The following is a 14,402-nucleotide window of genomic DNA, read 5'->3' on the forward strand; positions in this document are numbered from 1 at the left end:
TGTATCCCCTCTCTGTTCTTTGAACTTCTGAATGGTCAAGTCTGGACCCAGAGGCCTCCTTGGGATGAGAAAGAAAGGAAAGAGTTTATATCCTTTCTGAGAGGCAGAAAGACCAACTGCTTTTGGGTCCAGAAGGGTGCTTAGGAATAGCTGGCAGATTTCCCCACAGAGTTGAAATTAAGAAACAAAACCACAACCATGTATCTTCCAATACAGTGAATTTTTATTGTATGTTGCAAAATCAGCATTCACCTTCTTAGTGTACAAAAAGGACACTAGCTCTTTAAGAAAACATTAGGAAAGCTGAAGACTAGGCAGCCTTTCAATTGTAACATTTTGGCAAACTTGAAAGCTTTTGTAAACTCCAACTCCATGGCTCAAAATCGGGTTTTCTCCACAGTACAATATTACAAAGTAGAAACACAGTATCAATAAGTTAGATCATACGGAATCACCTAGAACTGGTTTATATTATCCCAAATAGCACAAATTTACTTAGCTTCATAATCCCTTAAAAGAAAGAAAGAAAAAAAAAAGCTAAGAAGGCAGGTTTGACTTACAATGAATGTCTTGTGACAGTCTGACAGATAAATGAAGCAAGAGGCATTGAAGGCTAATTGGGTCTCACAGTTTTGAATTCATTAAATATTTCTCTTTATATTCCAATTCTCTTAAGTTCCAGAATATACTCGTAAATGTATACAAAAATCTCTGTATACAACTCTGTCTGCAAAAATATCCTCATAGCAGATGTAGAAAGACTAGGATCTCTTCATATACTTTACCCATTATTCCCACCCCACCCCACCCCCACAGCAAATAAAAATTCAGAAGCCTGTTAAACTGAGCAGGAGGATCTGAATGCTGGTCCGTGTGCTTCCATGGAAGAATCCAGAGCCACATGGTGACCTTTATTGGGCAGACTCTAAAGTGACCCAGGCTGTCTCAAGAAAGAGATTCTTTTTTTGTGGGTTTTTTTTGGAAGGGAGTAGGAACACTCAGGCCAACCTGCTTCCACCACAAATGAGACCACCGACTGTTGGGAAGCCATAGTCAGAAAAGATCCTCCCTGCCTCTGACTCCTCCCCAACAAGGGCTATAGCAGCTGTCTGGGAACCACCTGTCTTTACAACTTGTTTTGGCAGCAACCTTCTAAATGCCTATGGCTGGACACACCCTGACCTTGGCTGGGTACCTGAACATAAATCCTTCTCAAAGCCTGGGGTGTGACCTTTGGATATCTACCTGAAACCCCAATACAGGCATAATCTTTTACTTAAGCGCAGTGCCCAGTGGACAAGGCCCAACCAGCCCCTGAAGGTTCTGTTCAATGGGATGAACTAGAACACCACTAGTGCTACCAGTCAGACCTGGCCAAGGAAAATTAAAACTATCACACCACCTCCGATCACCCTACCCTGGATCAGGCTCTGTCCAGAAACTGGGGGTCATGAAATTTTCAAACAAGGCCCTTTAACACCACCATGCCTGTCTAGGAAGTTCCCTCACATTCCAGTGAACTCTATTCATTTGTGCTAAGACAGTAGTCTAAAGTACCCAAAGCAGAGCCATCTGCCATGGAGTAAACCTTGATGCACACCCATTTAGGAGAAAAGCCACCCTCCATCCCCCTTCATGGCTAACTCTGCCTCTGTGGTGCACTATGGATGGCCACTGGTTCTGGCATACTGTTTTCCAGCTTATTTGGCTAAGATTTGATGGGTAGTGCCGTGCCAGTTCAATGATGCTGGATACTGAAGCATATCCTCTCAGTCATATCCAGGTCAAATCTAGACAGTAAAGGCTGCTTCTGTTGAGCTGAGTCTGCCATGAAAAAGTTCACTCAGTCCTTTAATGTTCAGACAGCCAGAGGGCTAGACATAGAAATAGGTTATCTGTTTTAACTGCAAATGATGGGAAGGATATGCTCCTGCTAATGCAGATCTCTTATCTGGGGAAGCTAGAGAATCCAGATCACCACTCAATCCCAACAGCAGAATCAACAAAATAAACAAGCAGCCATCACCACTAAAGGGCAGCTCCCTTCCAGGCTAACCAGAAATCAGGCATGCCAGAGGATATGGGAGAGGGAGGGAACTGCTTCTCAGGTGGCCATTCTGGCCCAATGCCTGGTGGCAGGGGAGGAGTCAGGAGAATTGAGTTGGACACAAGGGGGAAGGAGGGGCTATTTCCTGGCAACAGACTCCCCCTAGAGAAGGAACTTTCTAGTGCAAAGAAACCCTCACCAAGCAGGTGAAAGACTGGAAGGAAGAATACTTTGGGGTATTCAAAGAAAGGGAAAGGGAAAGGATTAAGGAGGTAAGCCCAGAGACTCCCAACAGGGGCCCTGCCCCCAGGACTGAGCTCACAGTGGTTCCCTGAAGACCTGTAAGGCAGGGCTCAGAGTCCGGAACATAGATCTAGTGAGATGGACAACCCGATCAACCTCATTCTGTTCCGAGAGCTGAAGGCCTGCCACTTCTTTGGAAGGGGTCAAAACCAAAGTCCCCAACTCTAAATATACCTCCAGCTGCTTGCATTTCTTTTTTACAGGGCATTACCAAAATAATAATAACAATAATAATAATGCCTCTACTGATTTAGTAATACTGCAATTAGAACAAAGGGAAGGGATCCAGACTGCTGGCCCAAAAGGGAGGAGAGGCACGGATTTAGAAAAGATGCATTTTCTCTCATACAAAAATAGACCATCGTCTCATTAGCAAGGAATAAAATTGGCCGTCTTCATATAAAACTAGAAAAGTTGGACAGACATCTCAGCATCCTCTGGGACAGTGGAGACTGCGTGCGCGATGCAGGCTGAAGACAGGTGCTGATCACCAAAGGAGAGGCATTTCAGGGACTGGTCTCCCCTGGGCCCAGGGTCAGTGAGAGCATTTTGCAATAGTAAACATAACGTTGAGCTCTGGGCCTGAGCCCTCTGAGAAGCCACCCCATGAGATAGATGGCTGGAGAGAAGACACCCGTTCAACCTATGGGCTGAGGAGCTGATCCTGTGCAAGGTGCCCAGACAGTTTGCATATAAATAAGCTTTTTCAGGCTGGTGACTGGGCCCCAAGAATGTGCCCCCCAGAGGCGCACCCATTACTGGGGAGAGAGCAGGAGCGGAACCAGAAGACCATCAGCAGCCCAACCAGGGGCTGACAAGCTGCTGCTCACTCAAACCTACAGAAACCAAGGATTTCCCTTGCATGTTTTCCCTTGGACATTAATGAGTGAGTTTTCCTTTTATTTCTCTACTTTTTGTTAAATAGATGCCTTTTCTTTTTCTTTAAACTTTCCCCTGTTCCCCGCACACGCCAAGAGGATGAAGCTTGAAATGACTCTGCCCAGGCAGGCAGGTGGGCGGGCGAGCGGGCAGGCGGCAGCTGCCCAGCCACAACCAGCCAGAAGTGTGCCCCAGGCCCCAGTGCTGGCCCCCGTGCACAGGTCATGGCCAAGGCTGGAGCTGCCGCTGGTCATACTCTGCTATCAGTTTCTTGATGTGGGCCAGTTTGTTGTGTAGATATTCACAACGGTACTTTTCTTGGCTGTAGTTAGTATTGGTCTGAAAGAGATTAGTGAGAGAGCACTCACAACATTGCAGTGATGGGCCCAGAGGGAATTTCATGGCTAGAAAGCAGTCTGGGAGCAGAGAGGACAACAGGCTCCCAGATAACCTTCTGAGCCTCAGGTCCCTTTTATAAAATGAGGGAGCTGGCCTTAAATGGCTTCTAAGGGATCCTTTAGGATCTTTGATTAATCTCTGAAACTCATTTTACCTCTAAAACACAGATGATGACAACAATAACTAGCATTTACAGAGTGCTTTAAAACTCTGCAAAGCCCTTTACATGTTTGATACTGTGAGGTAGGGACAGTATTATGCCTACTTTACAGATGAGGACACTGAGGTACAAGAAGTGATAAATGAACTGCCCAAGCTCACAAAGGTACTAAATATCTGGAATAGGATTTGAACTGAGATATCCTGCTGCCAAAGCTCTCCCACTGCACCAACAAGGAAACTAAGTGTACTCTATTTCATCAGGCTATTTTGGGAAAAGTATCTTGTACACAATAGCTACCTAATGGGATGAATTTAAAGGCCAGAGGAAAATATGCTTTGCATGTGGAACTGAACTTTTTAAAAAAATGATGTTAAAAATAAATAATATTTACTAGAGGAAAACAAAATAAAAATTTAAGACCACAGAGTACCTCCTATGGTACCATGGAATTGGAGGTTAGAGCGCTTCTCCTCTGTGTGCTGGGCTTTAAGGGTCCCTCTAAAACAGACAGTCCTAGGATCTCAGAGATGGAAAGGGGCTCAGAGGAGCTCCTACCTAGTCCAACCCAGACCTCAACATGAGTCTCCTTTATATCCTCTGACACCTGACATGGGTGTATGATCCAGTCCTCGTTTGAAGACTTCTGGTGAAGGAGACTCCCTACCCCTGAGGCAGGCAGCTCATTCCACCTTCCAGAGGCACAACTACATTCTCTTCTCCTCCTGTGAGCAAAGGCAATAGTATCCTTTACAGTAGAAGAGAAAAATAATGGCCAAGGGCACAGTAATGTTATCGATCGGTGGCCAAGCCCTAGGACCTGAACTCTGTCTGGACTTTCCCAGCCACCAGAATGCCTTCCACTAGGCTCTACATCTATGGCTGTCTTTCACATCTGCTTCCATCATTACAGTCTGCCTCTCTCACCTCCTTAGGGGGTTAATGAGGAAGAGAAGGTTGGGGCAAGAAGAGATCTTGCTTAGGTTTTCATTAATTTCTCTGCTGTTCCCTCACAGGTCTGGGTCTTTACATACAACAGAATCTCAAGCAGCAGAGGGAGCTCTTTTTACAAAGAAATTCTGGTTTCCTGAGAAAATGGGAGGGGGGGGGGCAGGGGAGGGTGGTACACATGATGTTTTTATACAGAGTTTACAAAAATATTGCAAACTTTTCTCCTTCAAATGTATAATTTTTGGAGAAAGCTCATTTGTACGAGTCTAATGGTTAAAATTGGGAGAATGGCACAGTTTTGGGAGGATTGCAAAGTTACTCTACCAGATAGGAAAAGGGCCAGAATGAGAGATGCTTTGGGTACCTTTGCAATGCAACAATTTCTTAGAGATTAATGTTTAAAAGGTAGACAAAGGGGAAGGATGGGTGAAAAGAATCTTCTCAAAATATTCTAGAAACGTTTTAGAAATAGGGCAGTATGTGTGTGGCAGTTTACCTTTCTATGACCATTTACAGAAGTCCATTAAAGTGTCATGCAGTAGAATGATTGGAGGTCAGATCACCTAGATTAGACCCCAGCTATATCACGTAATAGATGTGCAGCCTTGGCTAAAACACTTCCCTTCTCTGAGCCTCAGTTTCTTTATCTATAAAATGGAGATAATTATATTTATGCTAACAAATAGGGGTGATATTAGTAAAATACTTATAAACTTTAACATAAATGAGTATCAATGATTGTTATTAGGGAAAAGACATTTTCATATAGAGAACTTGGGGCAGAATTCTTAACCTTTTTTTGTGTCATAGACTCTTTTCTCCAGTGTTTTCAAATGGATAATAAAATACACTACATTTCAAAGGAAACCAATTGTATTAAAATAGTTGTTAAAATACTTAAGAGGAAAGCAAGAACAGGATAACTATTCCCATTTTACAGATGGGAAATTGATGTCCAGAAAAAAGTCATGGCCAAGGTCACAGAGCTAGTAAAATGGCAGCCATGGGGCTTGGCTCTAGGTTCCCCGACTTGCAGTTCTGTCTTATTCATCCACTTGACCACCTACCCCAAGACCTTCATAAAGTTATTTCTGATCTCCCTCAGCCCCCCATCCTTGCTCCAGAAGGTATGGAGCTCTTTGAAGCACCCTTTTGTGCTTATGTAGTGGTTTATACTGAAATTATTCTCTCATCTCCTTTCTCCCTATTGTCACCACCACGTCATAACTCTTAAAATGAGGGCAGGAATTCCTGTGTCTCATGTCAAAGTAGCATATATGCTACAGGGCAGAGTACTGGGCTACCAGTCAAAAAGCACACATGTGAGTTCAGAGTCTACCACTTACTGTGTGACCCCAATGCTGACCAAGCCCCTTAACTTCTCTGCAGGTGAGTTTCCTCATCTGTAAACTGAGGGGGCAAGTCATATGACCTGCATAGCACAGGAGTGTGAGGATCAAATCAGACAACATAAGTGAAGTCTTGTGTAAACTGTTAAGTGTCATAAACATCACAATCTTTGGATCTGGATACACTAAATATATGCTCTGAAGGAACATGTCTAATGGGGATACAAAGGATATATTACCCACCTTTTTGATTTTCCAATATTCCTGTAAAATCTGACCACGAGTAGTCTGCAGGGAGAAAAAAACCCAAAAAAGTGAGTCATTGTTGTAGCTACGTGATAATGCCCTTAAGCCAAGTCCACAAGCATAGTCTCAGTCAGGAATCACTGGCAGAAAAGTAATTCCACAGGCTGACCCATTATTTCTACTTTTAAAGTGTACCCCCATGCACAAATGACCAAGTAAAAGTCCAATTGCATTAAGACAAACCAAGGAGACCAAGAAAAGGAATTTAAAGGAGGAAAAGACAGCTGGATAAAGGGGAGAAGCAAAACCAGGGAGAGCTCACACTGCTACTCATGATTCCACTAACAGACAGACATCTGGCTAGAAATTTGGTCTGGTTTGTTGAGGAGGAAAAGTGTGTACTTTCTACTCTAATTTTTTCAGAGTGCTCTCATTTCTTTGTTTTCACATCATTCCCATTACCTAAAATGGCCAACTCTCTTCCCTCTCTATCTGCTAAATTTCTATCATGCCCCAATTCAGTTGTGACAACTTCCCTCAACTGACACAAATCTTTTTCTCATCTGGTTTTAGGGCTTCAACTTCTCATTTGTTTCTAGTTATGTCTTATTACTCCCACTGTACCCCAAGTTCCTTGAGGGCAGTTCCTTATTCATTTTTTGTCTCTACTAAGTGTCAACAATGGGGACTTACACATAACCAGTATTTATGGAAACAAGCATTTAGCATAGTTGGCATTTTCATAGATATCTGGCTAAAAAAAGGCAGTTCATTCAAGGAAAGTCAGGTTCATCCACATTTGGCATGTATTAAAGGTTCCAATCAAGGCAATTAACTTTAGGAAAGAGGTTAGATAGAGAAGCACCACCGGACAATTTGCTAATTATTCTTCCCTTGGAACATCAGTAGAGTTTAGTCAACTGAGCTGTGGGCTTCTGGCCCTTTTCCCATAAAATTTCCCAGCACCTACTATTAATAAGCCAATTCTCCAAATGACTAGATGACCCAAATTAAATGGACAGAACAGAAGCAAATACATGGAGCTGGAACGGTCAGCAGTACCTCATATTCTTCTGAACCCTGGGAAAGCTGTTTGAGCTCTGCATCCAGTTGTGTAAACCGTCGAGTAATTCTCTCTATTCGTGCATGCAAATCTCGGTACTCATTATACTCAGCATTAAAATCATTCTTATAACTTTGACGTTGTTCTGAAGAGGAAATGGCGGCATATTTTCTGAGAAAGGCAGAGAAAGAACAAGTTAGTGCAGGCTGTATTAGCTAGAGCAAGGTGGAACATCAAGGACAGAAGTATTACTTGCTTCAATAAGAACAGTATTAGCTAGTATGGACACTCGAGATCCCTTAAATATACAGAGACTATTTCAATAAGATAATAAATTTCCATTTCTATGAGGTAGGGAGGATGTATTAATATTATGTTCAGAGATGAAGAAACAAAATAAGAAAGAGTGTGTTTTGCCCAAGGTCACATGGCAAGGAAACAGCAGAGCTAGGAATCAAGCCCAAGGTTTTGGGCTTCTAATCCAGAGCTCTTTCTACCACATGATGATTCTGTGGCTCTAGTCACTCCATAATGCCATGATACGCACACAAAGGACAGGACCTCTATCTTTAGGCTGTGGCTCCAAATATCCAATTAATCTCATATAGTTAATTTCCTACTTTAAATAGGAAAAAAACGCAGAACAGGTTGAACTGCCTGAAATGCATGTACATACACACTCACTTTATGATATTTCTTTCTTCAAAAGCTTGCCAATTCTTTTGGGAATAGATAGAATTTTATATCTCTCCCTTACTATGCATGACTACAACATATCCATCTGAACAAACAGAAATAGCAGAAAACATATCTTTAGTTTCCTGTGCCATTAATGATTTACTTTCTTTGGCAATTTTTTTTTTTAATCAAATTTGGTCTTGCGGTAAATATAGAAACTGATCTGTTGATAAGCCCCTACCAGCATGACCTGGTTTACATAACCAAATGGACAGTCTGCATATCTTAGACTCTAAATTGTTTCATGTTCTCAGATCTGAAAATAACAATGGAAGTACTCACAATAGATAATCCGGCATTTCCGAAGTTGATGTTGGTACACTAGAATTATTGCATGTTCCATTTAAACCTACGAAGAATAGGAATGCTTCATGAAAATAATAGCCTACAATGTACCATCAGAACTATACCTTCAGAAATTTATTTGCAAAGGCCATTAAAAATAAACATACATATGAAGGGGCATTTTTATATTTCATGACTTTTAAACGTATAGGAGTAGGATCTAGGATTGGAACAGTTGAAACTGAGAGATCTGGCCAATGGTCACAGAACTAGCAGATATAGAAATTATCTGATGCATTATCCAAGTTAGAATCATAACAGGTCAAAACTGAATTGAGAGGGACCCTTAGAGCAGAGACTGTCAGAACTGGAGGCCTTATTTATCATCAAGTATAGATGATCAAATTCAACCGTTTCAATTCTGGAGAGGAGTAAACAGTTCAAGAATCAAGCTAAGTCAAGAACCATTTATTAAGCTCCTACTATGAGTTAGGCACTATGTTAAGTACTGGGGACACAAAATGCAAGTAACAATGTAAAAACAAGGATAAACTGGAGATAACCTCAGAAGGAAGATATTGAAATGAAAGAGGATCAGGAAAGGTCTCTTGCTGAAGCAAAGTGAAATGACTTGCAATCAACATAGCAGAAAAAACATCCTCCTACTTTTCATTGGTTAAGAATATGGCTGGATGTCACTAGCAGTAATTTTTAAAAGTCCATTCCTGGTGAACTGCAAAACAAATTAATAGACTCCAGATGGGCAAAGGGGATGTGTGACTGCCCCAGATGAAGAGCCACAGTCACAGTTTAATAAAGATTGCTGAATGTTTCATCCCATTTCTGGATGGCATTTCTTCAGTGTTCAGGTGAAAGGCCACTCCTTATTACCCATAGGAAACCTGAACTACACATGCAGAACTGAAATACAAAGTCAATGCTGGAGCGTCCAGCTGTTTTAAAAAAGTAAATGAATTCTAACCATGTGTAGCAACAGCAGATGCTGCCTTGTTCTTACTCCCCCCACAGAAGGCAGCAGCAGATCCTGTCCTGTCATTCACTGAACCAGTTAAGTGCAATGCGAGCCCACACTGGACTGAAGGCATGTCAGGAGTAAAGGCAATGTGAACCAAGTCTACTGAGTCTGGCATAGGTAACTCATGTAGGTGTGAGGACATAACAGGTTCTCTTAAACCCCTCTATGGCACTGGTGAAAGGAACCTCATCAATCATAATAACGCACACTGATATAGTACTTCAGATTTGCAGAGCATTTAACATACACGATCCTGTCTGATCTTGACAGCAGCTTGCCTAAGGACACAAGGCAAGTATCGCTCAGGGAAGGGTCTGAATTCAGTTCTTCCTTATTCTCAGTTTAGGCTTCTAGCCAATCCCCTGCTCTCTCAGCCCCATTCTTGCTACGATATCCCCAAAAAACAGAGAGTCAACCTTCCTTTGAACACCTCCAGCTCACACTCCCATTAGGCAGGCAATCTGCTCCATTTTTAGAGATCTTTGATTTGTTAGGAAACTCTTTTTCAGAATCAGTTGAAATTTGTTTCTCTGTAATCTTCTCCCTTTAATTCTAGCATTGTCCTCTGGGACCACACAGAACAATTCTGTTCCAAATTCCCTCTGTGATAACCCCTCAAAGAGCTGATAAAAACCACAACACTCCTCTTCTCCCACTTTCTCTTCTTTAGGACAGATATCCCCAGGAATCCCTTTAATCAATTCTGATGTCACAGAGTATCCTGTAAGAAAGGGTCCCTTCTGGACTAACTCTAGTTTGTCAAAATACTTTCTAAAATATGGTCCCAGAACTGAAAATTACACCTTAGCTGTGGTTTGAGCAGAATACAGCAAGATAACCACCTATCTTGCTATAGACACAGCTCTATTAATGTAACTTAAGAATGTAAGAAGTTTTTTGATAGCTTGTCACAATAATGACTCATGCTGGCCTTGCATTTCTCTAGTCCAGGGGTTCTCAACCTTTCAAATGCCGTGACCCCGCAATACAGTTCCTCATGTTGCAGTGACCCCCAAACCAAAAAATTATTTTGGTGGCTACTTCAAAACTGTAATTTTGCTACAGTTATGATTTGGAATGTAAATATCTGATATGCATTATGTATTCTCATTGCTACAAATTGAGAGGTTGAGAACCGCTGCTCTAGTCAGTCAGTCTTTGAATGTTTATTAAGCAAGCCAGGCACTATGCTAAGCACTAGGGATACAAATAGAGGCAAAAGACAGTGCCTGGCCTCAAGAAGCTCACAATCTAATAAGTAACAACAAATAAACATGTACAAAAAAGTTTATTTACAAGACAAATAGGAAATAATTAAGAGAGGGACAGTGCTAGAATGGCTTCTGGTAGAAGAAGGAATTTTAGTTGGGATTTAAAAGAAGCCAAGGAGTTCAGTGAAGGGTTGGAAATGAAGAGGGAATGCATTCTAGGCATGGGAAACAAAGAAAAAATGCCCAGAGCTAAGAGATGAAGTATGTTGTTTGTGGAATAGTAAAAATGACTGGATCAAAAAGGACATGGGGATGATGTACCTAGGTGGCTTAGTGGATTGAGAGCCAAGCCTAGAAATGAGAATCCTTGGATTCAAATTTGTCTCAGATACTTCCTAGCTGTATGACCGAGGCAAGTCACTTAACCACCATTGTCTAGCTTTAACTGCTCTTCTACCTTGGAACCAATATACAGTATTGATTCTAAGGCAGAAGGTGAGGGTTTAAAAATACAAGTATATGGTGGTAAGTAAGGTTAAGAAGGCAGGAGAGAGATTGGTTATGAAGGGGTTTGAATGTCAAACAAATTATTTTGTATTTGATCCCAGCAGCAAGAGAGAGTCACTGGAATTTACTGAATGACTTGGGGTTGGGGGTAAGTGGGTGGTAAGGAGCAATGGTCAGATCTGCCTTTTAAGAAAATCACTTTGGGTTGAATAGAGAATGGATAGGAGTGAGGAGTGATGTGAGGCAGGCAGGCCCATAGGAGAGAAGAGGCCCTATTAGAGAGATGTTGCAACAGTGAAATTGACAGGTCTTGTTCAACAGCTTGGACGTAGTGGATGGAGAGTGAGCAGCTGAGGCATCTGGGAATATAATGTAAAACAGCAGAGATTGGGTAGGATAGGTAGAATGGAGAACCATCAGCATAGAGATGGTAATTAAATCAATGGGAAATGTGATCACCAAGCAAAATAGTACAGAGGGAGAAGAGAAAAGGGCCCAGGACAGACTCCTGAGGGACACTTATGGTTAAGAGGGCCTGATCTGGAGGAGAAAATGAGGATGGTGGTGACAATGACACATTGTTGGGTGCTATTATCTCTGTTTTGCAGATTAGGAAACTGAGGCACATGCAGAGATTAAACCATTTAGTATCTGAGACTGCATTTGAACTCGGGTCTTCCTGACTCCAGAGTTCTCTCTACTGTGCCACTGTTCTAACAAAGGTGACAAAGAGGGAGCTGTCAGAAAGCATGAAAAACAGGAGAAAGCCTGTGTATATATGTAGAGAGAAGAGAGTGATCCAGTGTCAAAGACTGCAGAGAGGTTGAGGAGAATGAAGATGGAGAAAAAGACCAGGAGATTTGATACCTAAGAGATCAAAGAGAAAGGGCAATTTCTGTGGGACAATGAGGTTACAAGTGGGATTGTAAGGGGTTGAGAATCAAGTGAGGGGAGGAAAGTGGAGGCTCTATTGGAGATTATATGCACCCAACATTTGCCTGGGGCAGTGAGAAGAATGTGTGCATCCCTGGGAGATAACACTGGACAATAAGGAAGTAGCTACCAGGAATCACCAAGAACTCCAATTTGCTCTGCAGTATAGAGAAATATGCTTCCCTTATATAAACTAGAGAGGCGAAGGGTAAAATCAAGACATTCCATAGGAACATAGAATTTATGGTTGAAAGGCTTTTCAGTGATAATCTTATCCACTCACATAATTTAATAGAGGGAAAACTGAGCTCCAAAATGAGGAAATGACTTGTCCGTGATCAAATACATTGCATAAAGAACAGAGAGAATTCCTACCCACATCTTTTGACTCCAAATGCAGGATTCCATGTCACACTACTGCTTTTCATTAAAGAAGGCAACAGCATTTTACTTGGAGCACCAGCTGTAGCATCACAGATAAAGACTTTTAGATCTGGAGCCACCGAGATCCATCAGCTAGTTCAATCTTCTCATTTTATAGATAGAACAATGGAGGCTCACAAAGCCCTTATACTAGTAGGATCACCTAATGAGATGTAAGATTTAAAATGGTTGAGGTCTTAAACTGTAGTGAGTTAAAATGGTGGAAGATATAAATTGTGATAGATATAAGGGAGGGTGAGTAAATTTGACCGCAGAAAATATGCTTCACTACAGTGTCTTGGTTTTTAAATCAAATATAAGGTGGTCACCAGGGAAATATTCCCAATTATTCAAATACCCAAGTCAACTGGGTTTTATAGAGATTTTAATAAACAATACAATGAGTAATCAAAGAGAGAGAGAGAGAGAGAGAGAGAGAGAGAGAGAGAGAGAGAGAGAGAGAGAGAGAGAGAGAGAGAAAGAAATAAGTATGAAGGGCCTCAAGCCAATATGGCCTAGACCTGAGTCTTAAGAGAGAAATCAGTCAGTTTTTTAACACTCACCACAAGGTCTGTCTAAACAAGGATTCTAGTGACACCAGGCCAGCTCCATCTCAGCTGACTTCACCAGAGAGCCTTCCAGCCAGAGACTGTTCCAAAGGGCCTTTCTCCAGAGCCTCTCTCAAGAGATTCTTCCCAAGCGATCCTCATCAGAGATCCTCCAAAAGGATTTCTCCAAAAGGATATCTCCTCAAGAGATTCTGCTTTTTCTTATATAGGGGTTTTTCTCCCATGTCACCTTCCCTAAGTCCCTACATCTACCAATCACTGTAGATGCTTTCCAAAGGACTGCCCATCTAAATTCCTGCTAAGTCGACCAATCTCCTCAGTAAGTCTGAACTAGAGAAAACACAGCTGAGTCAACTAATCTCATCAAGAGAAAACTTGCCCGACCCTTTTAGGTACCTAGCATCCCATTGTATCAATTCTAAAAACAGGCCTGGCTCAAAGAACTCCTTGCTTTATTATAAGCATGGGTCCAAGTACTTTCATTGTTTAGCAAGGAGTTTTCTCTCCTAAAGCAGTCTTAAGTACGGGTAGAGTAGGGGTCCTCCCATAGCAAGGAGTTTTCTCCCCTAAAGCAGTCTTAAGTACGGTTGGAGTAGAGGTTCTCCCATTTCTGATCCTGGCAAGTTCTCACATCAAAATGGGGAATGTTTCTCAGTAGGGAATTTGTTCCAATTAAGAATTCCCTGATGGGGAAATTTTTAACATTCACAAGTCTGAGAGATTTCAAGATTTACAGAGATCATTTCAGAGCTGAGACCAAAGCCAAAGTCTCCCAGCTCTCTTAGAGGTTCTACTTTTTACAACGTTTGCCAGGAGGACTCTACATTGAAAAATCTTTCTCCTACACATTCAATCAACTGAAGAGCCATTTGAGCAAATGAACTCTTCTTTTGAGATGCTAGTATTTTCTGAAAAGGTTATGTCTTTTTGTAAATGTCTGCAAAATGCATGGGAATGTATATATTGCTGTATCTTTGGGAAGGGGAAATTGATTCACTCTACAAACATTTATTAAGTCCCAAGTTCTGAGCCCTTAAAGCTCTGGGGATCCAAAGACAACATTAAGCAGCTGATGGCCTCCAGAAGCTTACAAAAATATATACAAAGGGGACAATTAGGTGGCTCAAAGGATAAATAACTAGACCTGGAGATGGGAGGTCCTGGGTTCAAATTTGACCCCAAACACTTCCTAGATGTATGACCTGGGCAAGTCACTTTACCTCCATTGCCTAGCCTTTACTGCTCTTCTGGCTTGGAACCTACCCTTAGTATCACAATTCTAAGATAGAAGGTAAGGGACTGT

The 14,402-nt window shown here is 41.8% G+C and overlaps 1 protein-coding gene across 4 annotated transcripts in view; it reads right to left on the bottom strand.

Moving 5' to 3' along the window:
• Positions 1 to 201: 201 nt before the first annotated feature.
• ELL (elongation factor for RNA polymerase II) overlaps positions 202 to 14,402 on the bottom strand; it is a 172,813-nt gene continuing 158,612 nt past the window's right edge. For 3 of the 4 annotated variants that reach the window (XM_001362836.4, XM_007489240.3, XM_056822137.1), the window contains exons 9-12: positions 8,418 to 8,484; positions 7,397 to 7,568; positions 6,332 to 6,376; positions 202 to 3,568 (exon numbers count right to left, since the gene is read on the bottom strand). In XM_001362836.4, coding sequence (XP_001362873.1) covers positions 3,452 to 3,568; positions 6,332 to 6,376; positions 7,397 to 7,568; positions 8,418 to 8,484 — 401 coding nt within the window. In that variant the 3' untranslated portion in view covers positions 202 to 3,451. Of the gene's footprint in view, positions 3,569 to 5,235; positions 5,387 to 6,331; positions 6,377 to 7,396; positions 7,569 to 8,417; positions 8,485 to 14,402 lie in introns of all 4 variants that reach the window. The other variant, XR_465781.3, reaches the window with a different exon arrangement.

The sequence above is a fragment of the Monodelphis domestica genome, chromosome 3, assembly GCF_027887165.1.
Source record: "Monodelphis domestica isolate mMonDom1 chromosome 3, mMonDom1.pri, whole genome shotgun sequence".
NCBI lineage: Eukaryota > Metazoa > Chordata > Mammalia > Didelphimorphia > Didelphidae > Monodelphis > Monodelphis domestica.